At 46.7% G+C, this 26,935-nt stretch overlaps 1 protein-coding gene across 5 annotated transcripts in view; it reads left to right on the plus strand.

Moving 5' to 3' along the window:
- The first annotated feature begins 8,614 nt into the window (after positions 1–8,614).
- Positions 8,615–26,935, plus strand: part of Socs7 (suppressor of cytokine signaling 7) — a 36,251-nt gene continuing 17,930 nt past the window's right edge. The window contains exons 1-7 of one of the 5 annotated variants that reach the window (XR_388369.3): positions 8,617–9,746; positions 19,389–19,453; positions 22,760–22,864; positions 23,320–23,421; positions 23,901–24,009; positions 24,259–24,389; positions 24,866–25,034. Coding sequence is in view for 3 of the 5 variants with exons in the window: in NM_138657.4 (NP_619598.2) it covers positions 8,758–9,746; positions 19,389–19,453; positions 22,760–22,864; positions 23,320–23,421; positions 24,259–24,389; positions 24,866–25,034 (1,561 nt within the window). In the remaining 2 variants the exon portion in view is untranslated. Of the gene's footprint in view, positions 9,747–19,388; positions 19,454–22,759; positions 22,865–23,319; positions 23,422–23,817; positions 24,010–24,258; positions 24,390–24,865; positions 25,035–26,935 lie in introns of those variants that run through there. The other 4 variants (XR_001779922.2, NM_138657.4, XM_006532528.3 and 1 more) reach the window with 4 other exon arrangements.

A 26,935-nucleotide genomic window follows, 5' to 3' on the forward strand; every position in this document is an offset into this window, starting at 1 on the left:
TGCCTTTACCTGCTGAGACATCCTGCTAACCCTGTTACACCCCCCCTCTCTGTATGTGTGTGTGTGGTTTCATGCTCTCTCTATGGCCCAAACTGGAATTAAACTCACAGCGAGTCTCCTGCTTCGGCCTCTTGAATACTGGGATGACAGGTGTGAGCTGCCATGGTAGCTCTTCTCGTCTTTCTCATACTTCATACGATTTGTGTTTCCCCCTTTTCAAATTTTTTTCTTTTTAATGATCATATCTATTTATTTTTATATGTGTATTTGTGTATGTGGATGCATGCATGGACATCAGAGGACCACTGTGGGAGTCAGTCCTTTCCTTCCTCCCTGAGGATCCCAGGGATTGAACATGGGTCATTAGGTTTGGTGACAACTGCCTTTACCTGCTGAGCCATCTCTCAGGACTCCTTTCCCCGTTCAGTGACCATTGCTGGCTGTCCAGAGTCAGGGCTGTCTGAGGCAGCTTCCTTAGGGTCTATGACAGTGCAGATTCTTTTTTGTTTGCTTGTTTTGTTTTGTTTTTTCATGACGAGGTTTCTCTGTGTAGCCCTGGTTGTGTAGCCCTGGTTGTCCTGGAACTCACTCTGTAGAACAGGTGGACCTGGAACTCCGAGATCCACCTGCTCTGCCTCCTGAGTGTGTGTGTGTCCTGGTGTAGATTCTTGAAAGAAGCTCTATGGCATCACATACCAACATTGATAAGGTTCTCACCTGAGGCCAAATCCTATTGGCTCCTTCTCTTCCAGCCTTGCTCCCCGACACTCTGACGCCCCAGATCCCTGCATGTGTAGGAAGTCAGGGGGACTTCTTGCTAAAACTTCTCTTCCTGTATGGATTGCTCTGCAAACAATTCTGCTTTGCAAATTAAGTGGGGACATGAGGGGTGTTGGGGAGAGAAGGGCACTAGAGACCAAACACTCCAGGAATCTCTGTGGCCCATAACCTAGACAATCTTCATTTCTTTATTCCTTCCTTTGTTTTTGATAGAACATCATATAATGCATATATAAGTAACAGGCTGGCTTTGAACTTGGTACGTTTCTTAAAAAAGACCTCTTCCTCCTCCTATCTTTCAAGTGCTGGGATTACAGGCATGCCCCGCTTTGGCCAGTGTTACAAACTTCTAGAGAACTAACCTAGTACTTAAAGCATGCTGGACAAGCACTTAAAACAGCTGAGCCACACCCACTGGCCCCTTTGTTTTTTAAAACAAGGTCTCACTCTGTAGCCTGCCTCAGCCTCAATTTCCTCTACCTCAACCTCCCAAATACTGGGATGATAGGTATTAGGCACCATGCCCAGTCCAGACTTTTCTTTAAAAACAAGGAAACTCAGGCTGGAGAGATGGCTCAGTGGTTAAGAGCAGTGACAGCTCTTCCAGAGGTCCTGTGTTCAATTCCCAGCAACCATATGGTGGCTCACAGCCATCTGTAACAGGGACCATCTGTAATGGGATGCGATTCCCTCTTCTGGTTCTTCTGAAGAGAACAGACAGTGTACTCACATACATAAAATAAATTAACAACAACAACAACAACAACAAACAAACAAAACAGAAACAGAAAGAAGGAAAGAAAAAAAACTGAGACCTTGTAAGGGACATTCCCAAAGCCATTAAGCAGCAGATGACACTGCTGGGAGCAGAATTCTGTACTGGGCATCCATAGCTCTTCTCTTGGCCTCTCTAATGTTCCTCTGCCGCTCGAGTGCGAGCGCGGGTGCGTGTGTCTGTGTCTGTGTTTATGAGACTTCTCTGATTCTGTGTGCTGATAGAGAAGAGGGTAATGAGAGACTCATTCCATTTCTTGGTATCACTGGCAGTTAGATGGTAGGAAAGCAGGCTTCAGAATCAGTTAATGCTCCTCCCCCGAGGAGCTTTTTCTCTTTTTAAAAGCTTTTTCTAAGAGAAGCTAACATTTGTATAGTGTTTTATAATTTGTCAAGGGTTTTTATTTTTTCCCCCACCTAATCCCCACATAAACCCTGTCAGAGTGGGATTATGACTGACCCACTTTTACAAATGGTACAGGAGTCCAGAGATGGTGACAACTGAGACTGAGACTCAACTGTGAAGCCCAGGCTGGCATTGAACTCTTGATATTCTTGTTCTCCGTGCTGAGATTAGAGGTGAGTATTGTCATGTTTGGCTTCACTGTGGAACCCTGGCTCGTCTGGAACTCTCAGACTGGCCTTGAATTAATAGAGATCTATCTGCCTGCTTCAACCTCCCAGCCACTGGGATTAAAGGAGTATGACATTACTTCTAGCCTTTGTTTGTTATTATTTTTGGAGTGAGGTCTGGCTATGTTGTTCAGGCTGGGTTTGAACCCTTGGGTTCAAATGATTTTACTGTTTCAGCAGAAACCTGTATGCTTGAATGGTCGTATATCTCCAAGCCTTGGATCATTAGACACAGATGAGCCACAATGGTTAGAGAGACAGGGACAGTGTGCTGTGTCATGAACCTTGGCCAGTGTAGAAGGGACTCGGTGAACCTCAGGCTTACTGTAGGATCTCTAAATCTTTTTAACTAAAACTTAAAACTTTTAAACTAAAGAACTAGGTTCCAACCACTGTAGTACACACATCCCAGTCTCAATTTATAGTCTAGTCTGGCCTAGAACTTACAATCCTCCTGTCTCAGCCTCTACAGGTTCTGGAGTTACAGGCATGTACCACCATATTTGGCTTATAAAAAAGAAGCTCTTATATAGCCTTTAAAAAATGATTTATTATATGTCTATGAGTGCTCCATCTGCCTGTGCACCTGAATGGCAGAAGAGAGGAACAGGTCTCATTATAGATGGTTATGAGCCACCATGTGGTTGGTGGAATTGAACTCTGGACCTCTGGAATAACAACTAGAGCTCTTAACCACTGAGCCACCTCTCCAGCCCCCTCTTGTATATATCCTTTAACAAAAGAGAGGTGAAGGTGTGATGGTCGCTTTTAAAGTTGATTTGGCACAAATTAGAATCACTGTGTGGGAGCCTCACCTAAGGAATTGTCCAGATTGCCATAACTGATGTGGGAGAGAACCACCCCACCCACCGAGAATGTGGCATGGCTCCTTCGGGTAGCAGTCCAGATTAGAAGGGTGCATTGCTGAGTGAAGATTTGTGTCTTGCTCGGTTGGTCTTCTCTTGAGTTCATTTGCTCTGTTTGCTGTTTCCTTGGCTGATTTTGAATTAGCATTTCTAGGCTTCTGCCATTGACTGGTCAACAGCTAACTGAGTTTTTGGTGCAAGATTGGGACTGCTTAGGTACCCAGGCCCCGCAAGGACTGAGCAGGTATGGGGTTCTCAGCCTTTCAGGAGTGAGACAACTGTTGTTACTATTTTGTTCTTTATATATACATATATCACACACACACACACACACACACACACACACACACACACACACACACATATTAAATATTCTATTGGTTCTGTTCCTCCAGAGAACCCTGATGAGGCATAGAAACACTTCAAGCTGGGAGTCTTGGAGGCAGGAGGATCATGGGTTCAATGCCAGTCTTAGTTGCACAGGGAGATGGATCTCAAAACAAAGCTCAACTTAACAGTAATGGAAATCACACAAAAGATTTTTTTTAATTTATTTATATACTTATCTTTGATACAGGGTCTCACTATGTATCGCTGGCCATCCTGGAACTCACTATGTAGACCAGGCTGGCCTCAAACTCACAGAAACTTACCTGTCTCTGCTTCCTGGGTGCTAGGATTAAATTAAGGTTTCTTTTTAAAAGTTTTCCCAAACAAAAGGTTTAGGCCTGGATTATTAAGGAAACAGAGAGAGATGATATTTCCTTTTTCTATCCTCCCTCCCTCCTCCCTCTCTCCCTTCCCTCCTTTATTTTACATTGAACTGTAAAACCCAATTACCCCAGGGCTGGTGAGATGGCTCAGTGGGTAAGAGCACCCGACTGCTCTTCCAAAGGTCCGGAGTTCAAATCCCAGCAACCACATGGTGGCTCACAACCATCCGTAACGAGATCTGACTCCCTCTTCTGGAGTGTCTGAAGACAGCTACAGTGTACTTACATATAATAATAAATAAATCTTTAAAAAAAAAAAAAAAAAAAAAAAAAAAAAAAAAAACCCAATTACCCCATGGCTGACACAGGCAACCTCTTGGGGTACAAATAAACCAACCTAACAGCAGAGGGCGCTGTAGAGCTGCGTTCCTTGCCTCCATTGCCTGAGCCAGGAATTCTGGTTTTTATTTTAGGCAGCTAGTGTTCTGGGGTTTTATAGCATCTAACTTTCGTTCCTTTTCTCTTTCTCTCTCAATCTTCTTTCTTTTCTCTTCTTCCCTTCCTTCTAGAAATCTCGAGTGAGATGAGAAGGAGCAGAGGGAGCAAGGATAGAGAAGAAAATCTTTGCAGCCAGGCAACTAGTTGTAAATTCCATGGCATGGTTTTGAGCCGATCAACCATAGCTGCATGTCAGTTTGTTTCTTCATTTACAAGAGTGGCTGCTAATTCTGTCGTGCAGAATTTGAGGTGGATTTGAATCGTGGATCGTTCATGAGGCTTAAGGTTGTCTGACAATTCTGTATTTCTATATCAAGGGCCTACTTCATGTCAGTCATTGACATTACGTTCTGACATTAGAGAGGCCGTGAGGGACAGAGAACAAACATTGCCTTCTGGAACTTATATTTTACTAGAGGAGGCAGACTTTTTTTTTAAGATTTATTTATTTATTTTATGTATATGAGTACACTGTAGATGGTTGTGAGCCCTCACCTGATTGCTGGGAATAAAACTCCACTCACTGTAGCTGTCTTTAGAGGGTGTCAGATCCTATTACAGATGGTGTGAGCCACCATGTGGTTGCTGGGATTTGAACTCAGTACCTTCAGAAGAGCAGTTAGTGCTCTTACCTGCTGAGCCATCTTGCCAGCCCCAGATTTTTTTTTTAAAAAGATGTGTTTTTTTGTTCGTTTGTTTGTTTATTTAAAGACTTATTTATTATATGTAAGTACACTGTAGCTGTCTTCAGACACTCCAGAAGAAGGAGTCAGATCTCATTACAGGTGGTTGTGAGCCACGATGTGGTTGCTGGGATTTGAACTCAGTACCTTCAGAAGAGCAGTTAGTGCTCTTACCTGCTGAGCCATCTTGCCAGCCCCAGATTTAAAAAAAAAAAAGATGTGTTTGTTTGTTCGTTTGTTTGTTTATTTAAAGACTTATTTATTATATGTAAGTACACTGTAGCTGTCTTCAGACACTCCAGAAGAAGGAGTCAGATCTCATTACAGGTGGTTGTGAGCCACCATGTGGTTGCTGGGATTTGAACTCAGGACCTTTGGAAGAGCAGTGGGTGCTCTTACCCACAGAGCCATCTCTCCAGCCCCTAAAGATTTATATTTTATTGTTATTATCTTTGGTTTGTTTGAGACATGGTCTCACTATGTAGCTCAGGCTGTCCTGGAACTCATTATGTAGACCAGGCTGGCTTAGAACATACAGAAATCCACCTGTCTCTGCTTCTTGAGTTCTGGGATTAAAGGTGTGCACTACCATACCCTATTTTTTGTTGTTGTTGTTTGTTTTTATTTTTATCTTTTTTATGCTTTTGATGGCTGTCATATTTGCTTGTCTATTTACCATGTGTGAGTCTGGTGCCCAAGGAGTCCAGAAGGGGGCATCTGATCCCATGGAGCTGGAATTAGACCTTTGTGAGCCACAGTGTAGGTGGTGGCAACTGAACTGGGATCCACAAGAAGAGTAAGCAGTGCTCTTTTTTTTTTTTTTTAAAGATTTATTATTATATCTAAGTACACTGTAGCTGTCTTCAGACACACCAGAAGAGGGCATCAGATCTCATTACAGATGGTTGTGAGCCACCATGTGGCTGCTGGGATTTGAACTCAGTCAGTGCTCTTAACCTCTGAGCCATCTCTCCAAACTGTAAGCAGTGCTCTTAAGTGAGCCATCTCTCTAGCTCCATGACTTATTTCATTTTTAGTCACCTGTGTATGGGCACGCCCACGTGAAAGCTAGAGGGATGCAGTCACCTGGGACTGGGAGCTGTGAGCTTCCCCTGTGTGGGAGCTGGGGATTGAATTTGGGTCTTCTGGTAGAGTGGTCAGTGATAACCACTGAGCCATCTCTCTAGTCTGGACAGAGTGTTAATCAAATCACACATGTGCAATTAAGCGTAACAGAGACTGGGTCTTGAAGTTGAGAGAGAACGTACATCTCCCCGGTCTGGTGAGGAGAGAGTTCAGTCTGAAGGCTGGCCAGTTCACTGAGCACAAACCCGAGAGAAAACTTATCTGAGAATGGAGCTTAGTTAGGTGGGAGATGCTGGCCACTGGTCAAGCTGCAGCTTTGCTTTGGAGATATAAACACTGGATTTGTGTCCTGACACTGCAGGAGAAAAAAGGGGTAGCAGTGGCAAATAACAGAAGAATGCCCATGAATGTTGAAAATAGCGGTGTAACTGGGCTGGTGAGATGGCTCAGCGGGTAAGAGCACTGACTGCTCTTCCAAAGGTCCTGAGTTCAAATCCCAGCGGCCACATGGTGGCTCACAACCACCCTTAATATGAGATCTGACGTCTTCTTCTGGTGTGTCTGAAGTCAGCTACAGTGTACTTATGTATAATAATAAATAAGTCTTAAAAAGAACGGTGTTAGCAGAACTGAACAGACAAGATACAGCTTGGTGGGCAATGTGTAAGAGTAAGACGTAGGCAGGGCAAAACCATTAGGACCCTATATGTCACATAGAGGGTTTTCTCTCTATCCTAAGAATGCAGAAAGCATGAACAACTACAATCACAGGCTGTGGGGCTGGAGGGATGGCTCAGTGGTTAAGAGTACTGGCTGTTCTTCCAGAGGTCCTGAGTTCAATTCCCAGGACTCCACGTGGCAGCTCACAACTATCTGTAATGGGTCTGATGCTGTCTTTTGGTGTGCAGAGAAATATATGTAAATACATCTTTACAATCACAGGCTGTGAGCAAATTTCTATTTCAGAATGACCCCACTGGGCTGGGAAGATGGCTCTGTAATGTGCCTGTTCCTCATTGATTCTGGAGTTCATCAATTTGGCTAGATTGACTGGTGAGGGAGCTCCCGGGATCCACCCCACATCAAGTGCGAAGATCACAGACACATGCTGCTCTGCCTGGCTTTTATACTGTGCTGGGGATCCAAACTTAAGTCCTGATACTTGTGAGAGTCCCTGTCTGAAAAACAAAAGGGGTATAGGGAGCTGGGTGGTGATGGCACATTCCTTCATTCCCAGCACAGACATGATTCTGAATTCAAGGCCAGCCTGGTCTACAGAATGAGTTCCAGGACAGCCAGGGCCACACAGAGAAACCCTGTCTAGAAAGAAAGAAAGAAAGAAAGGAAGGAAGGAAGGAAGGAAGGAAGGAAGAAAGAAAGAAAGAAAGAAAGAAAGAAAGAAAGAAAGAAAGAGAGATGGAGGGGCCTAGAGAGCTAGCTCAGCAGATAACGGCTTGTTCTGCTCTTGCAGAGGGTCAGAACTCAGCTCTCAACACCCATGTCCAGGGACTTGGGGCAGCTAATAATTAGGTCTAGGGGATCTGATGCCCTTTCTCGGATTCTGCACACACATGTGCATACACATACATTTTTTTTAAGTGATGGAGATTATGACAGCGATTCTGATTTACATCTCCTGTACATCTATCTGTAGGTGTTACATTAGCAATGGCACAAAAACGTTGAAGGAACTCTTCCCCGTCACTGAAACCAATTCCGACTCAGCAAAGTTGCCCCCATGATTGATGATTTGATCAGGTTTTGCTTTTTCACTGTTCTCTTTCATCAACAGAGGAAAATATTAGTAAAAATTCTTGTTACAATTGCAGTCCTTGGTCACTTGTCATCATTTTGGGAAGGGCTGGGAATGAGGTCTGGTGATGGAACTGTTGCTTAGCACGTGCCACGTCTTGGATTCTATCCTCAACATGACATACACTATGACAACAATCAGTGGAAGGATGTATTTGGCCATCAGTCGTACAGAATTGGCTATTGTATATCTTCATTTCTTGGAATTGTGTATATCCATTCTTCATTTCAAATTCATGATGAGATTATGCTAACTATATACACACTCTTGTCTTCTCAAAGATCCAGTTGTTTTGGCACGGAAGAGCACACTGCAGGCTCTACAACCCATTTTCATGTAGTCATTCCACAGTTCATCGGATGCTAGGAAAGAGGATGCAGATGTAATGAAATGACTTGGCCAAGGTCACACACTCCAGGCAGCATGGACAGGACAAGACCCCCAGACAGTGCCAAGGTCCACGACCCTCTCCCAGGTCCAGACCCGGGTCCCGAGGCCTGCACTGCTCTACACAGGACGGTGGACAGGGCCCGGGCGCCCAGGAAGTGAAAAAGCAGGGGTCGGTGCCGGAGACCACGGAGGCCCCAGATGCAGCAGACGGCCAATAGCTACCAGGGCCAAGAGAAACGTCAGGCAGAGTGGAGTCCGACGCTTGCGCACCCTGGGGAAAGGGGGCGGGCCCTGGACAGGAAGTGACGTCTAGGGGCGGTCCTCGGCGGCAGCGCGCGGCCTGGGCTCGCGCTGGGCTCCGCGCGCCCCCCCCCCCCCGCCCCCTCTATGAGGCAGAGGCCGCGGCGGCCGTTAGCGCTGTCGCTCCGGGGGCCGCGGCGGGCGGGGCTCCGGCGGGGCCCGGCCTAGTCCCCACCCAGCCCGGCTCCTAGCCGCCCGCCCTCCCTCCCTTCGCCACCCCGATGCAGGGGGCCGAGCTCCGGGACGGCGAGGCGGCGGCGGCGGCCGCTTCGTACCGGGTCCTGAGCCGCCTCCTCGGCTATGGAGAGGCCGCCCCCGAGCCAGGCCCGCCGCCGCCGCCGCCGCCCCCGGGCCACAGCCATGGCCCGTCGCCGCCACCACCCTTCCTCGCGCGGCCCGGCTCGCGGGGCGCCCGGCCGCCTCAGCTGATGGTGTTCCGCAACGTGGGGCGGCCGCCGGAGGAGGAGGACGCGGAGGCGGCCCGGGAGCCGGGACCCTCGGAACTGCTGTGTCCCCGGCACCGCTGCGCGCTGGATCCCAAGGCCCTCCCGCCGGGCTTGGCGCTCGAGCGGACCTGGGGTCCCGTGGCTGGACTAGAGGCGCAGCTGGCGGCCCTGGGGCTCGGACAGCCGGCGGGGCCGGGGATCAAGACTGCCGGCGGAGGCTGCTGTCCGTGCCCGTGTCCCCCGCAGCCGCCGCCGCCGCAACCCCCGCCGCCTGCTGCCGCCCCGCAGGCCGGGGAGGACCCGACGGAGACGAGCGACGCGCTGCTGGTCCTGGAGGGCTTGGAATCGGAGGCCGAGAGCCTGGAGACTAACAGCTGCTCGGAAGAGGAGCTCAGCAGCCCCGGCCGTGGAGGAGGAGGAGTGGGTGGCCGGCTGCTTCTGCAGCCTCCGGGTCCCGAACTACCCCCGGTGCCCTTTCCGCTGCAGGACTTGGTCCCTCCAGGGCGCTTGAGCCGAGGGGAGCAGCAGCAGCAGCAACCTCCCCCACCGCCGCCGCCTCCCGGGCCCCTCCGGCCTCTCGCAGGCCCTTCTCGGAAGGGCTCCTTCAAAATCCGCCTCAGTCGCCTGTTTCGCACGAAGAGCTGTAACGGCGGCTCGGGCGGCGGGGATGGGACCGGCAAGAGGCCTTCGGGAGATCTGGCAGCTTCAGCTGCGAGCCTGACCGACATGGGAGGCTCAGCGGTCCGGGAGCTGGATACGGGGAGGTGAGATTGGCTTGGGGGTTGGGGGTGGGCAAGCGACAAAGTTCCATTTCTTGTTTCGTTTCCCTCGTTTTCCCCTACTGCCAACACGATACTGTTAGAGCTGAGCTGTGGACTTCAGGAGGAGGCAGACACTTGGGATTAAAGGTGGTGACATCTCGCATTAGGTCAGAGCTAATTGTGGAAACAGCTTTCAACTCTCGGAGAGTTCACACTCTGTGACACTTCTCAGTGGGTTAGCGTCTCTTGCTGGGGATGATCTGAAGCCCGGCCTCACCTTCCATCCCTGTTCCGGCCCCACTTTTTAAGCACCCCTCCCATGTCTGTTATTACTACCATTGCTGAAGGTTGCTGGAAATGTGTGGCCTTGGGGCCGAAAAGCTGGTGTCAATCACCTGCCTGTTATTATCTTGATCGTCTTGCTTGTTCTCTCAGTGCACCAGCCTTCACTCTCTTCGCAAGTACAAGCATGCAAATAGCCCGAGGAGTCTGGCCAGCAATTAGCTGGGCAGCTCCCTTAATATTCTGGTTGTTCCTGGATATTTGCTGTCTAAAGCCTGTGTGCTGACCACTTTCTGAATGGCGTTGTGCTGACTCTCTCACTTTCACACGGAGGTGAGAGGTCTAGGTGAGGTATACACAGTGACTTCTAGTCCAATTAATGGCAATTCCAAACTTAAATGGTGAGTTGTTCCCCTGAATTTCTAAGAAGTGGCTAGACTTTTACTGTCGGGACATAGTTCTGTAGTGTCAGTTTGGAAAGCTGTCAGCTTTTGCAGCCATGAATGAGTCTTACCTTGTGGTATAACATTGTGAGTTGTAGTTCTGAATCTGTTTTAAACTTGAATTGGTGGCTTTTGTTTTGTTTTGTTAGACAAGGTTTTTATTATGTTGATCAGGCTTGCTTTTAATTCACTGTGTAGCAGACTGGTCTGGATCTCTTGCTCTTTCTTCCTACCTCCTCCCAAGGACCAGGCCTGCTGCCACTGTGCCTGATTGGAATTGGTCTTGGTATGGTTTCTGTGATGTAGTCTTGAAACATACAGACAGTGACAGACCAAGGGCAAAGAGCAGATAAATTGATAACTTTGTTGAGCACTAGAATCTTGGAGGGTAGGGGGATGTTGAAAGATAAGTATATCTGGGCCCAATTTAAATTTTTTTTTTAAAGCTTCCTAGTTTATCCTTGTTCACAAACCACCCATTCTTGGACATGGATTTTCAAGGGAACTTTAATTCTCCAAGATAAAAGGTGTGGACTTATTTTGGCTTTGTTGCCATTTCTGAACATCTGTGTCATGGGCCAAACCCAGATCCTTGCCCTGATTGTTGTTCCCTGTGTCTACTCCTTTAGGTAGGGCCTGTTTTTATTACTATTATTGTGTGTGTGTGTGTGTGTGTGTGTGTGTGTGTGAGAGAGAGAGAGAGAGAGAGAGAGAGAGAATGAATGAATTACTGCTGAGAGCTTAGGTCTTGAAAAGTGTGTGGTTTCTGAAACAATCCCCATCCCCCACAGTGGTAGGTTCTGTATTTGATGCTCCACTTGCCAATGTGGATGAAATTTGCACTAGCTGAGGGTGAGGGCACGGTTGGAGCTGTGGATAATGGCATAGGATGGATTGATAATTTTCTGTGGTTTGTCTTGCCTTTGTTCCACATTGACCAGGACTTGCTCTAAGATTCCCAAGACGACAAGTATGAGGTGTGGCGTGAAATTAGCTGCTGCGTCTAATAGATTAGGAAGTGAAAAAGGCATATACCATTGTATGGTGTTTTGCCTTGGAAGCAGAATTTAATGGCCATTGGCTGCTCTGTCACCAGCCCTTACACTAAGCACAATACAGATTTCTGCTGCAGAGCAAATCAGGCTGCGCCTCTGCAAAGACGCGTTGTTGAGGGCAGTGAAGAAATAGAGTTCTTGGTCCAAGAGCTTTTTCGGGTGGATTGAGAAGAGCTAGGTATCTGTGTGTAAACATTTTGGTTGACTGCTGTTTGGAGGCAGCATGCTGTATAGAGAATTAGGAAAGTCTGGATTCTTTCTTTTGGAAGTTGAGCATTAGCTGTGGTATGGAGGGCAGACTTGTCATCTTTGTCCTCCCCTTTTATTTGTGAAGTGGGATAGCTGTGAATTGTCCTGTTCATGTCCTTACAGGAGTAGAGGGAAGATGTGAAAACTGTATGGAATATTTTATGCTTTTTGGAGGAGAAGTTCTAAGATTGAATTGGGTCTTTTTTCTGTGCTGAGCTTTGGTGCTGCTTGCTGTCTTCTCCACACTTACTCTGTGCCAGTCTTTCTGGCAGCCTCTAGGCTGTGAGAACCGTGGTAAGTCTGGCCAGGGTAGTTGTGATTTCTGTAGATCTGTGTCTCCTAAGCAAGTCCTCTCATGTTGGGAAGAGCAGTGGCTTGGAGTTTGCACTTGGTCTCTGGCTTTAAATGGTGGCACCTGAAGCTCTGAGGAGATTCAGCCCTTTGCCAGTTAAGAGGCTTCTGTGTCTGAGCTGCTTGAAGGTAATTATGGGCTCTGCTGTCTTTGCTATGTAATTTGGGGGCATTTACGGTAGCCTCTAGGCATAGTTCTCTCTGCTCTGCTCAGCATCTACCTTTCCCATCTACGTGGTTCCCACAGCTATCGATTTCGATGGGATGTTCCTAACAGTCATTTTTATAAGGCTTAGCAGTGGGCCAGGCAGTGGTGGCTCACACCTTGAATCCCAGCACTTGGGAGGCAGAGGCAGGAGGATTTCGGAGTTTGAGGCCAGCCTGGTCTACAAAGTGAGTTCCAGGATAGCCAGGGCTACACAGAGAAACCCTGTCTCAAAAAACCAAAAACCAAACCAAACCAAAACAAAACACAAAAAAGGCTTAGCAGTGGATGTTTCTTAAGTAGAACTGCCCAGATATACACGTCCTAAGAGTAGTAAGGGGGCCTGGGGGGGACTGGAGATGGCTTAGAAGATGTGAGCACTTGCTGATCTTGTAGAAGCCCAGAGTTTGATTTCCCCACACACAGATTGGGCACCCAGGTCGGCTAGCTCCTGACCACCTGTAACTCTACCTTCAGGGAAATCAAATATCTTTTTTTGATCTCAGTATGCGTATGTATACACATCTACACACACACACACACACACACACACACACACACTATAAATCTTTAAAAGCAAAAGAGTAGTATGAGGGTCAGCAAGATAACTCAACAGATAAAGGTGTTTACTGCAAAGCTGAAGACTTGAGTCTGAGCCAGATTGCGACTCCTGTGATGGAAGGGGAGCACTGACCTCTGACCTCCACGTGACTGCATCCACCCCCAATTTCTTTTTTTTTTGCTTTTTTTGTTTTTTTTCGAGACAGGGTTTCTCTTATAGCCCTGGCTGTCCTGGAACTCACTTTGTAGACCAGGCTGGCCTTGAACTCAGAAATCCACCTGCCTCTGCCTCCCAAGTGTTGGGATTAAAGGTGTGCGCCACCATGTCCGGCCCCAATTTCTTAAAAATAAATAAATGTAGCTGGACATGGTGGTACACATACCATTAATCCCATCACCCAGGAGGCAGAGATGAGCATATCTCTGAGTTGGAGGACAGCTTGGTCTATATAACAAGTTCCAGGCTAGGCAGAAATACATAGAAAGATCCTGTTTCAAATTTTTCTTCTATTAAAAAAATAATAGTATGAGTTCACTCTGCGAACTCTTTAAAGTGAAGTAAGATTGAGCTTGCCAACTAATCAGCTTTCTGTTCCTGCGAGCTGGGCTAGGCCTTATACCACACATATGTCAAAATTCAGAAAGCTGGGCTTCATGCCTGTGGGCCTTGGTATAATATATAACTTTGCTATTTCAGGAAAAACAGTGGAGTTCCCTTGTCTGTTTCACATATGTTGAGCTGATTGTCTTCCTTCAGAGTCGGTGAGAATCGCATGTATCTGCCCTGTTGGAGTCATCACATAATACACACTCGGTTGGGAATAGATGCCTTGCTCAGGGCTTGTCTACTGAGCTTGACAGTTGAGGCTGTTCTTGGCTGTCTCCATGGTTGTGCAGTGGAGAAATGGAAGTAGTTCTGTAGTGATTTTTGATTTGTTTGCGGAAAAAAAGGTGCAATTCTGGATGGTGAGGCTGCTTTGGCATGAGTTTGGGGCCCGGCTGTCATGGTAGACTTGGCCGACAGCAGTAACTCACTGTTTCTTTGGGTCTTGGGGGCTGGGGGGCAGGGTGTATTTTACTGTTGTTATTTTATTTCTTTTTCTTTTCTTTTCTTTTTTTTTTGTTTTTTGTTTTTTGTTTTTTTTTTTTGAGACAGGGTTTCTCTGTGTATCCCTGGCTGTCCTGGAACTCACTTTGTAGACCAGGCTGGCCTTGAACTCAGAAATCCGCCTGCCTCTGCTTCCCGAGTGCTGGGATAAAAGGCGTGGGCCACCACACCCGGCTGTTATTTTATTTCTTTATTCTTACTTTTGGTTTTATTAAACAAGATTTAAAATGTGTATGTCTGTATGTCCTTGCACACATATGTAGGTGCCTGATGAGGTTAGATGAGGACATTGGATTCCATGGGTAGGTCTGGTGTTTCAGGCAGTTGTGAGCCTAACTTGGGTGCTGGAACCAAACTCGAATCCTCTGGAAGGAGCAGCAAGTAACAGCTGATCCAGCCTCACATCCTCAGCCCCTTGTCTCCCCCTCCCCACCCCCATCCTTTTGAGATCCCGTCTTACAGTGCAGTCTGGACTAGCAAGTTATCTTCCTGTCTCAGCTTCCTGAGCTCTGAGGTTATAGATGTATATACCATCAGGCCTGGTCTTGTACAGCCCAGCATGGCTTCAGACTTACTCTGTATATGCTCCAGGCTAGTCTTGAACTGAATCTCCTGCTTCCACCTCCCAAGTGCTGGAATCACAGGCATGTGTGGCCGTATCAGCCAGACTCAAAGGGGTCTTGAGTCACGACATGGCATCACGACATGGCATGCTGAAAGCAAGGTGATAACTGTCGTGTGGTAAGCTGTGTTTGGGTTTTTGTCTCATGTTCTATTGGCCTTTCAAACTATCTTCTTACACACTGCTTGTGGTTGTCAGCTCTCACAGAATAAGTTCCTTGGCTTTAAATTTTTTGTCTATCCAGTTGATTCTTGTGCCTTTAACATTCTTGCCAGTGTCATTCCTGAGGTTTTCGGATTAGACTGTGGCCCTTGGCTTTTCCCCAGGAGTTCCTCCTCTGTCGGTTTTGTAGTCGGTTTACAACAGAGTTTTGGATCTGACCTTGCTGCACAGATGTCTGTGTATTGGAAGTAAAAATGAACACATGGTTTTTGTGCCTGTAGCACATGAACACACACTGGCTGTGGCGTGCTGGAAATGGCACAGGCTGCCTGACTTGGCACTGAGTGCCTTAGCAGGGGCAGAGGTGTTTTGGAGCCGCACTAGTGTTTGGGCATCTTAGTTTGGAAGGTGCCTTAGGAAAGGATACATGTAAGTTTTAGGGATAAAGGGATTTATGGACAGGAGTGGTATACAGTATTGTTTGTATTTTAGGTTCCAAGGACTTTGAAAACTGGCCAGTGGTTATATCTATGTGCTATTGTCCTGTTTAGTCTAGCACTTCTAACTCCATTTATCTCATTAATCTGTTGCAACGCAGAAAATTTGCAGAGTGGAAATGGATAGTGGCGTTCTCTTCTTACCTACAGTTCAGGCAATGACATGCCTGACTCAAAGGACAATGCGCTCCCCAAAAGCTCTGTGTAAAGTCCCAGTCACTTGACTCATAACCTATCAAATCCTTCTTAGCTCTCCAATAAGTCTGTTCTAAGAAGAAAGTGGCCCACTGGCAAAGTTAAAGTACTTTAATTTTTACCCCAGTGTTTTTCAAGTTGATGTGGGACGTTATTACTAATCCATGAATATAGTAGGGAGGGTTAATTTGAAATGTTCATTTGGGCTAGGGATGTAGCTTAATTGGTAGAGTGCTTGTCTAGATTGCTCAGAGCCCTGGGTTAAATTCCCAGCACTGCCAAATATGTGTATTTGGAGGCCTGGGATGTACATAGCTTAGTTGGTAGAGTATTTACCTTTAATGAATGAAGCCTTGAGTTTAATCCCCAGCACTTCATAAAACAAGCATGTTGCACTTCATAACGTGTATGGTGGTACGTGCTTGTAACCCTAGCACTGAGGAGATCAAGCAGGAGGGTCCGAAGTAATTTAGGGATGAGGTTTTTTTTTTTTTTTTTTTTAAGATTTATTTATTATTATACATAAGTACACTGTAACTGTCTTCAGACACCAGAAGAAGGCGTCAGATCTCATTACGGGTGGTTGTGAGCCACCATGTGGTTGCTGGGATTTGAACTCAAGGACCTTTGGAAGAGCAGTCAGTGCTCTTACCCGCTGAGCCATCTCGCCAGCCCGAAGTTTTTTTTTTTTTTTTTTTTTAAGATTTATTTATTAATTTTATTTATGTGAGTACACTGTAGCTGTCTTCAGACACATTAGAAGAGAGCCTTATTATGGACGGTTCTGAGCCACCATGTGGTTGCTGGGATTTGAACTCAGGACCTCTGGAAGAGCAGTCAGTGCTCTTAACCGTTGAGCCATCTCTCCAGCTCAGGAATGAGTTGGTTTTTTTTTTTAAGATTTATTTTATTTATATGAGTACACTATAGCTGTCTTCAGACACACCAGAAGAGAGCATTGGATCTTATTACAGATGGTTGTAATGAGCCACCATGTGGTTGCTGGGAATTGAACTCAGGACCTCTGGAAGAGCAGTCAGTGCTCTTAACTGCTGAGCCATCTTGCCAGCCTAGGAATGAGTTGTTACCATCCCAGATATTTACTATATATAAAAGAGGATAGGAAGTATCTGTCCTAAAGTAATAAGTGCATCCCCAGGCTCTCACTGTTAGGCTTAATAAGTAGGCACAGCATTATCTGTGCTTTGTCTGGACTCTGAGTGTTGCTTTCCCCAGTATGTTTTGTCCCCAGGTCACTGCCACCCTCAGTTCTGTGTCATTACTGTACTGTTCTGTTTCTCAGCCATTTAGACAGACTTCTAGATAGTCAGGGAGTGGCTGACATCACAGTGCTCCCAGGGTCCTTGAGGGAGAAGCTGGCCTTTCAGTTAGGCAGAATCTCCCCAGAGAAAGAGGGAAGTACACAAGAGTTATTGTCAGCCATGCAGCCCCCCTTATACCTTTACCTTTTAGCATCAAGCCACAAGGCAACCATCTTTGCCAAGAAAAACCATCTAGTACTTTTCAGATGATTTGGCCTAGGTTTAAATTCAGATTTTCTTTTTCTAGATCCTAGAAACTCTGATTTTTCTTCTTTAAAATGCCGGGGTGGGGGTGGGAGAGAAGATGAGCTCTAGTGAGAGGCCCCCGCAAGACTGTGCTTGGCTACTGCCCTTCCTCAGAGCTTGGCACGAGGACACTCGTCCCCGCATGGGCAGATGGCGGAGTGATGCAGTTTCCTTTGAAAAGAGGCAAACTGCCAAATGGCTGAGGTGTGAACCTTTTGAAAGGCCAGTGCTTTGGGTTGCTACTTGCTGAGTTTAATGTTGTACCCACAAGTTATCAAATAAACTGAGCTTGGAAGCTGCTCAGCTGCTCTGAGTTCATGTCCAGTGGGCATGACTTTCCTCTCGGCTGTCTGTCAGCACTAAGCTATAATCATGAGCAACTTTTATACATGGAGACCATGTATAGCTGTAGCTTGTTCTGAATGTGGCCATGTCCATTGTGTGCGCTGTGGATGTATTCAGGTTGGATTGTCAGACCTCTTAGAAAGGAGCTGCCCGTGGGTCATCTCTTTCTTTCTTTCTTTCTTTTTTTTAAGATTTATTTATTTATTATATGTAAGTACACTGTAGCTGTCTTCAGACACACCAGAAGAGGGCGTCAGATCTTGTTACGGATGGTTGTGAGCCACCATGTGGTTGCTGGGACTTGAACACTGGACCTTTGGAAGAGCAGTCGGGTACTCTTACCCACTGAGCCATCTCACCAGCCCGGGTCATCTCTTTCTTTGAGACAGAGTTTCTGTAGCTGTGGCCAGCCTGGGACTCATTCTATAGACTAGGCTAGTTTGACCTCACAGATTTCTGTCTCTGTGTCACTGAAGGTGCATGGGTTTTTTATTTTTGTTTTTGTTTTTTCCTTTCTCTTTTTTTGAGTTGTGCTGTTATGCAGCCCAGGCTAAACCTTGGACTTGAGGTAGTCCTCCTGTTTCTGTTTCCCAAGTGCCGGCTGGGACTAAGTACACTGCACCACATCCAGTTCTCAGTTTTCTGACCAAACTCGTCCTAGTCTGGTTTTGAAATTGTATTTTGGGACGCTCAGGCGTCTATATTAAAACATAAAGCTGGAGTGGGAGAGATGGCTTGGCGTTAGGAGCACATGATCCAAGTTCACTTCCCAGCACCCAACCAGGAATCTCACGATTCCCTGGAACTCCAGCTCCAGGGCGTCTGCCATCTCTGGCCTCCAGTGATACCTGTACTTACACGTGCACACACACAGAGACACTTACACATAATTAAGGTGAATGAAATTTCATCTAAAACAGTTAAAAATGTAAAGCCGGGCCTACTGACAGGGACCCTCGGTCCCAGCTCGTGAGAGGTGGAGGCAAGGGCAGCCACGATCATCTTCAGCTGCTTAGTGGCTTAGAGGCTAGCCTGGGCCTCAGGAAATTCTGTTTCAAACAAAACAAAAAGCATAAGTATGGTTTATGGTTGCTGGGAATTGAACTCAGGACCTCTGGAAGAGTAACCCATGCTTTTAACTGCTGAGCCACCTCTCCAGTCTGGCCTAACTGATTTTTGACAAATGTATGTAGTCATCAGAACTTACCCCTCACCTGTTGTGAGCACGAGCCTGTTTCCACCTCCTCAGTAAGATCCTTGTCATCTTGAGGTGAATAAAAACATGTTTCAACACATTTCTGGCTGGAAAGTCTGTGTTGGCAGCTTTTGTTCTTCATTGTTTGCTGGAAAACTGCTTGAAACAGATAAGTTGTTACCTTGGTGTGTAGTGGAATGTGGTTTCTGGAGAACGGGAAAGCCGAGTTGTGTGACTCGGGGACCTGGGGAGGGTATACTTGGGTGCGGGGCAGAGCTACCCTAAGACAACCCTGTTAGCCATGGCCAAGCTAACCTCTCAGGGCCATGGGCAGAGAGGTGTTCATGATTGAAGATGGCAGCATATCCTTTAGTGCCCTTCTCCAGCCAGGCTATGTTCCCTGGCTCCTGACTCCATGTGGAACCGTCCTGAGCACAGGCCCTTGCTCCAGGTTGGCAGCTGCTCAGGCCTAAAACCTTTTGGTTGGCTTTCAGATGAAAATCAACTCTGCATCCAACTCTCTTCCTTGTGAAGTAGACTTAGTAATTACCACTCAAGGTATTTTATTCTTCTGTGCTGGGCATGTCAGGACCCAAGGGATTGTTACGGCGACTATTGTAGGCTGGTGAACTTAGTAGCCAAATCTATTTAAAGAATTGCCTTAATTATTTCATTCTCCTTTAAAATTTAGGCTTTATTACAGAAGTGTTGCCAATATGTCTGTAATAAAGGGTTTGCTTTGTGATTCAGGAGGTCTGGAATCCAGTGTTCTAGTGATTTAACTGCATATGTGTTCGTTTCCCCTAGGAAACCCAGGTTGACAAGAACTCAAAGTGCCTTTTCCCCGGTCTCCTTCAGCCCCCTGTTCACAGGTAAGGACCCTGTCTTTCTCTCTACTCTGACAACTGAAAGTGGGGGTGTCCTGAGACCTCGCAGCAAACACCCTTGCATGGCATTGCTGGGGGAGCTCTAGTCTCCTCTCCTCTCTGGCTGTCTGTAATAGTTTCCTTCATCCCATGCCCCTGGGTTTGGGGAGGTTTTCCTGGCATATGGAGTGTGTGCTTTGATTTCAGATCCATTACACTGGAAGGTAAAGGCTGCTGGGTAATAGGGTAGTCCTAGCAGTTACATAGTTCAGGGTTATTACATATAAATTAAAGGCAGGAATTACTAAGATACAAGCTTGCAGTGCATAAAATACTCTCCTGAAGTCATAATTCCTGTCCCAGCTTCCAAGGAAGTTTATAGATTATCAAATAAAAGTGACCTGTCTGGTCTAGTTTAAAGACTTAGGGCACAGGGACTTCGTGAGCTCTTGTCCTCTCCCATTTTAGGGGCTGGCCGGTGCTAGCAGCTGTTAGTGCCCTTCACTGTGTCTAATTTAAGGCTGTCCTCTTGAAGCAGGTGTCTTAGTCAGGGTTTCTATTCCTGCACAAACATCATGACCAAGAAGCAAGTTGGGGAGGAAAGGGTTTATTCAGCTTACACTTCCATACTGCTGTTCATCACCAAAGGAAGTCACTCAAGCAGGTCAGGAAGCAGGAGCTGATGCAGAGGCCATGGAGGGATGTTCCTTACTGGCTTGCTTCCCCTGGCTTGCTCAGCCTGCTCTCTTATAGAACCAAGACTACCAGCCCAGAGATGGTCCCACCCACAAGGGGCCTTTCCCCCTTGATCACTAATTGAGAAAATGCCTTACAGTTGTATCTCATGGAGGCATTTCCTCAACTGAAGCTCCTTTCTCTGTGATAACTCCAGCTGTGTCAAGTTGACACAAAACTGGCCAGTATAGCAGGGAACACAGTTGCTAAAGTAAGATGGCTTGAGTGTCTTGGTAATGGGCCACTGCCATATCATCTCATATTATGGGAAATTCTTCAGAGAGGCCCTGTTCTGTCAGTCGTATGTACAGCTCCTGCTTGGGCAGACACTGTGTCTCAGTCTGAGAAGGGCTTTACAGAGTAGCCTTTTGGTTGGGTGTGGTAGCCTACCCTGTAATTCCACCACTTGGGGTCAGAGGGAGGAGGACTGCAAAGTTAAAGCTAGTGTAGTCTATGCAGAGAGTTCAGGCCAATCAGAGCTATATAGTGAGACCCCATCTAAAAAACTAACTAATTAACCAAATTTAAAATGCTAATCTTTAACTCCTTTGGATATTATGGCCTTTATAAAGGTGATTTAGAAGAATTATAATTTAGAATTGTCATTTCTAGGCCAGTGGGTCCCCAGCTGTATAGGTTCCAGTGAGTTGTTAAAATAAACGACATCTTATGGACATTTACTGTAGTGGGTTCCCATAAACAGAATTGCTCATCTTATTGGCTACATACTTTTCTAGTTAATAGTAGTTTCCTCTTTAGGAACATATAGATTTTAGTTTCAGGTTAAGGCAGAGCCTTAGCACCTATAAGTGATATCCTAGGCTTTCTAACATGGATTCCTGTTCGTGCCTGTTGAACACTCACTATTCAAGGCAGTGAGGCTGACAGCAGACCATGGCCTGCTTCCTAGAACTTCCACAGGTGACTTTAGTTTTGTTTAAGGTCCAAGTGGGTTTCAAATGTGTAGAAGAGACTGGCCTTGAACTCCTCCCATTTCTATCCCCTTACTGTTTGGTTTAAAGGAACACACTGCCATGCTACCAGCAGTTCTTTCTCTTCAGACTTTTAATGCATGTGCATGCATATGTGTAGGTCACAACACATGTGTGGGGAAGCCAGAGGACAGTTGAAGGAGTTGAGCTTGGGGCTTCTGGTTTGGAGGCAAGCACTTTGTATGCCGAGCCTCCTCCCTGGCCCTTCCTCTCAGCTGTTAAGGTATTCTGGTCTTACATTCGTCATGTCCATATGGCAGAACGCAAACCACTTGCCTTGCTCCACACTGGCATGAAAGTCTGCAAAGACAGTATGGTTTTATTTGATACAGAAAGATTCCTTTTCAGAATTAGAGCCCCTGTTCAAGGTAAGTCAGTAGCAGAAAGAGCACTGGACGGCTTTCTCACTGTCAGGCCAAGCTAATGCTTTTCTCCTAAGTAAACCTGGCCCTTAGGATGGTAAAGAAAAGATAGGACTTTTATTTTATTTTAAAGAATTTTATTCTATGTGTATGAGTATTTTGTGTACATGTATATCTGTGTGCCACTTACATGCCTGGTGTCTGGAGGCTACAAGAGGCCAGCAGATGTCCTGGAATTGCAGTTATGGATGGTTGTGAGCTGCTGTGTGGGTGCTGAGAACCAGATCTCGGTCCTTTGGAAGAGTGGCCAATGCTTTTAACCCCTGAGCCATTTTTCCAACCCTGGAATAAAACGATTAATTTTTTAAAATTATTATTTTAGGCTTCTTTATTTACACTTTGTTTATTGACTGTGTGCCATATCATGCCTTTGGAGGTCAGAGGACACTTAGCGACAGTCAGTTCTGTTTCCACCATACCGGACTTGGGGATTGAATTTAGATTATCAGGTTTGCTAGCAAGTCCCTTTTTCTACTGAGCCATCCTACCGTCTTTGCCTACACATGTATCCTGTGTGTGTGCCTAGAGTTTAGGGCCATTTTGTGGGTGTGGGAAACAATGTGGATCTGCTCAAGAGCAGCAGCGAGGCTCCTGACCTCGGAGCCCTTCGCTAACCCAGAACAAGGAACTTTTTTTCTTTTTGCTTTTTGCTTTGGTGTTTTGAGACAATTCCTGTCTCTGTGTAACCCTGGCTGTCCTGGAACTCTGTCTGTAGACCAAGCTGGCCATCTTGAACTCATAAGTCACTGTCTCTGCCTCATAAGTACTGGAATTAAAGGTGTGTGCGCCACAACCCAGCAACACCTAGATTTTAAGACAGTTGGTGTTCAGGGTAATTCTAGCCTGCAGAGCTTAGGGACCCTCTGGCCTCTGCCTCTGGCCTCCCTTGCTTAGGGACCCTCTGCCCTCTGGCCTCCCTTGCTCAGGGACCCTCTGCCCTCTGGCCTCCCTTGTTCAGGGACCCTCTGCCCTCTGGCCTCCCTTGTTCAGGGACCCTCTGCCCTCTGGCCTCCCTTGTTCAGGGACCCTCTGCCCTCTGGCCTCCCTTGTTCAGGGACCCTCTGCCCTCTGGCCTCCCTTGCTTGCTCTGTGTCTCCCTTTCCTTTTGGCCTCAGCTTTGGATAGTGTGCTTCTATAACATGCTTGCTATGTGAATCCCTCAGGTGAGACAGTATCGCTTGTGGACGTGGACATTTCTCAGCGGGGCCTGACCTCTCCACACCCTCCAACTCCCCCTCCTCCTCCAAGAAGAAGCCTCAGCCTCCTAGGTATAGTCTCTAACCCACCCTTTTGCCATCTTGCCCTGTAGGGAGGGTGTACTCTAGGGACTTGCTCTTTGGTCAGGGGCCGGATAAGGTTAACAGTTTCTATTGATGGCCCAGCCCAGTTATTTTCCATCCCTTTCTGCACACCCTTGTCATTTCTGCAGGCACTTAGATGGGCGGGCATCTTATTTGCATGAAACAGTATTGACTGTCCATGTGTTGAGTAGATTCCCATGCACCTTGCCCTCAGTCTGCTGCGACTGAGCTGCTTAGGGATACCTTCACTCTCCTGCTTCTAAGCAAGCACAGCTGATTGGGATGACTTGCCCGTGCATAAAGGTAGCACGAAGGCCGGGCCGCCTCCCCAGCGGGGCCTGGATCCTCTCCTCCTCTGCCTTCCCTCCCCTCGCTGTGTGTGCTCATTTTGCTGAACCTCTTGCTTTTGTTCTCTCTTGTAGATGATATCAGTGGGACGCTGCCTACATCTGTCCTTGTGGCTCCGATGGGGTCTTCCTTGCAGTCTTTCCCCCTACCTCCGCCTCCTCCACCCCACGCCCCAGGTTAGCTTAGCTTAGAGCCAAGACTTGTAAGAGTGGAAGGACGGGAGAAGTCTGCTTACGGAAATTACAACATAGGAGAAAGCTTCAGTCTCCATCCCTGTGGTTGGACTAGAACTTAAAAATGAGTCTAAGAACTTTTTTTCTAACTGGTTTCCTTATGGAAGTAAATCTTAACTTTTGTTAGAAATTAAAGCCTGGGATTTCTGGTTCCTGCTTCTGGGACTGCTTTGCTGAGGATATATCAGTTAAGAAATTGCCTTAATGTCAGCTCAGTGAAGAGGTTTACTATATTGCTGGTTATCAAAGTTGTGTGGTTTTTTTTCCTAAGCTTTTGGTATTTACTGCAGCCTTGTAAATAAGTACCAAGCATTTAGTAGCCCATACCTGCTTTGCCAGCCTCCAGTACCCAAGGAATAAAATGAATGAAATCAGCATTCTTTTCTACTTGCCTGGCAAAAATCCTTACTCTCCCTGGGCAGTAAGCGAGTCACTATTTCCAAGGCTGCTTTACCGGCACTTCACTTCGAGGTGGGAGAAGTTGGAACCGCTCTAGGCTGGTGAAGCCCCTGAAGTAGTCACCTTAGTCAGGTTAGTGAGCAGCTCCCGTACTGCTTTTCTGGGGTTGAACGCCCCCACTCATCCTTCACGGCTTACACAAGCTCACACGGCTTTTTGTTCCGGCCCATCCAGCTCTTTCCCACTGCTTTGGCTCCCACCCTCTCAGCTTAGCTTCTAATGCCTTGCCCTCTTCAGTTAGCATCTTTTTGGGGAAGGGAAGTCTGTCTAGGGTTGGAGCAGTGTGGATAAACAAGTGGTCTCCATTCTCTTGCCCTGCAGATGCGTTTCCCCGAATTGCTCCCATCAGAGCGTCAGAATCCCTGCACAGCCAGCCCCCTCAGCACCTCCAGTGTCCCCTCTATCGGCCCGACTCAAGCAGCTTTGCAGCCAGCCTTCGAGAGCTGGAAAAGGTAGGGATGCCTGAGGGCTGGCAGCTCACCTTTCCTCCCACACCTGAGCTCTGTCTGTGGTGTCCTTACTGTTTTTAGAGGAAGAGGAGTTTCTGTGTCTCCATATTCACAGTGGCTAGACAGTAGCTATTGTTTGTTTCATAGGAAACATAAGAAGACTGACAGGGTGGGAAGAAGTTAGACATGATGGAGGAGGGTTGCCGAGAAATCTTTAGGATAGTGTAAGGTGGTTTTCTAGGTAAACGGACCTGGTTCCTTCTGGTCCTTACAGGAGTACTGGTAAAGAGATGTAGGATTGGTACAGAGTAAAAGTGTAAGGAGCCTGATGCTCTCTGCTATGGTCGGCACAAGTGTTAATGGCTTTTAGTTTCTCGGGTATTTTGGAGAATGGGGGAAATCTTCCCTGCTAAGACAGACTGTGCTCGGGACATTGGCATTTCTCTGTTAACTACTTCAGTATTCCCTGTCTTGTATAGTGCGGCTGGTACTGGGGACCTATGAATTGGGAAGATGCAGAGATGAAACTGAAGGGGAAGCCAGATGGTTCTTTCCTGGTACGAGACAGCTCTGATCCTCGTTACATCCTGAGCCTCAGCTTTCGATCACAGGGTATCACCCATCACACTAGAATGGAGCACTATAGAGGTAAGAGCTGCTGCCCCGGGAAAGCCTTTCTCCAGCTTTGCCTTTTCCTACCTTGGCTGAGGTAGTCCCCTGCCCTCCTTTTAAAATTTATTATTTTTGTGGGTGGGCCTGAGTGTATGTATACGTACTACTTGAAGAGGGTGTTAAGTCTCCTGGAGCTGGAATTATCAGCAATTATGAGCTGCCTGATATGAGTGCTAGGCACCAACCCTGCAAAATGCTCTTAACTTCTAAGCTAGCTCTCTTGCCTGCCCGTCTGTCTGTCTATCTCTCTGTTTGTGGATATGTGGGGGTGCTGTGTGTTTGTGACGGGTGGATAAGTACAGGAGTGTGTGCATGCTGCAGGGTGGCTGTGAAGTTAGAGGACACCATGGATGCCTTGAGTGTGGATCTGTACCTTTCCCTTGAGGCAGGCTCTGTTCACGGGTGCAGCATGACCAGCATAGTTGGCCTGAGCGTCTAGGGAGTTTCTCACCCCTGCCCCCATTCTGCCATAGGAGTGCCGGGAACATGGACATGTGATCCCCACACTCAGCTTTACACGGATTCTGGGCATCCAAACTCAGGTCCTTGTGTTTGCACTGGGCCAGCTCCCTGGTCTTGGTTTGTTTGAGACAGGGTCTCGTGTAGCCCAGACTTGCTTTGAACTATATATCCAAGATGGGATTTGAACTGACTCTATCCCTGCCATGCGCCACTATGACCAGCCCAAGTTTTAATTCTTTTTGTTGTTGTTGTTGTTGTTGTTTTTATTTTTGTTTTTTCGAGACAGGGTTTCTCTGTGTAGCCCTGGCTGTCCTGGAACTCACTCTGTAGGCCAGGCTGGCCTCAAACTCAGAAATCTGCCTGCCTCTGCCTCCCAAGCGCTGGGATTAAAGGCATGCGCCACTACCGCCTGGCACCAAGTTTTAATTCTTTATGTAAAAGTAGCAGACAAATTCATCTTAGCATGGAAATTTGCTTTCATCTTTAAAAAATAGTAAAATTATATATGTTCTACATAATTTAAAAAAACAAACAAACCTGGGCATGTTGGTGCATGCTTCTAATCTTATCACTCAAGAGGCAGAATCCAGCGGACCTCTGAGTTCTAGGCTAGCCTATTCTACAGAGAGAAACCCTGTCTCACAGAATGAAAAAACAAAAACAAAAAAAAAAAAACTATTTTTTGTGTGTGATTTATTTTCAGAAAATGTTTTATCTTTATACCTGTTTTATATACCTACATACCTGGGTTGCATGTAAAATTTCGTAGGCAAAATAGGATCATATGTAGAAAAAGTTTAAGAAGTCATTAAATCTCCAGGTGGTGGTGGTGCACACCTTTAACCCTAGCACTCTAGAGACGAGGCAGAGGCCTTTCTTGGAAAACTGATTTAAAAAAACAAAACAAGGAGAAGGAGAAGGAAGAAGAGGAAGAAGAGGAGGAGGAGAGGGGGGAGGAGCAGCCATGGGTTTGGTCAGGAGGCCTTAGTGGTTGGGAATACTTGCTGCTCTCTCTCCCAAAGGACCAAAGTCCAGTTCCCAGCATCCATGTCGGGTGGCTCACAAGTGTTTGTAATTCCAGTTCTTGGGGATCTGATACCTTCCTGTGACCTCCGTGGGTACACACACACACATGGGGCACACATACCCAAAATAAAAATAAATGTTAATAATTATAAAAAAAGAAGCCATGGATTAGGTAACTGTTGGAAGTGGGATGTGGTTAGAAGCCAATGCTGCCAACTTTTCTGCAGTTCCAAAGAAGCAGAATCACAGATAAACCAAATATAAAATACAGCATTTCAGAATGAGCTATTTGGTTAAAACAGACTATTAATTGACTAGACTCTGGGAATGGTAGATGAATACTTCTTGGCTGTTAGGTTCTTGCTAGGTGAGGGAGTAAGAGCCTCCCT

The sequence above is a fragment of the Mus musculus genome, chromosome 11, assembly GCF_000001635.26.
Source record: "Mus musculus strain C57BL/6J chromosome 11, GRCm38.p6 C57BL/6J".
Classification (NCBI taxonomy): Eukaryota; Metazoa; Chordata; class Mammalia; order Rodentia; family Muridae; genus Mus; species Mus musculus.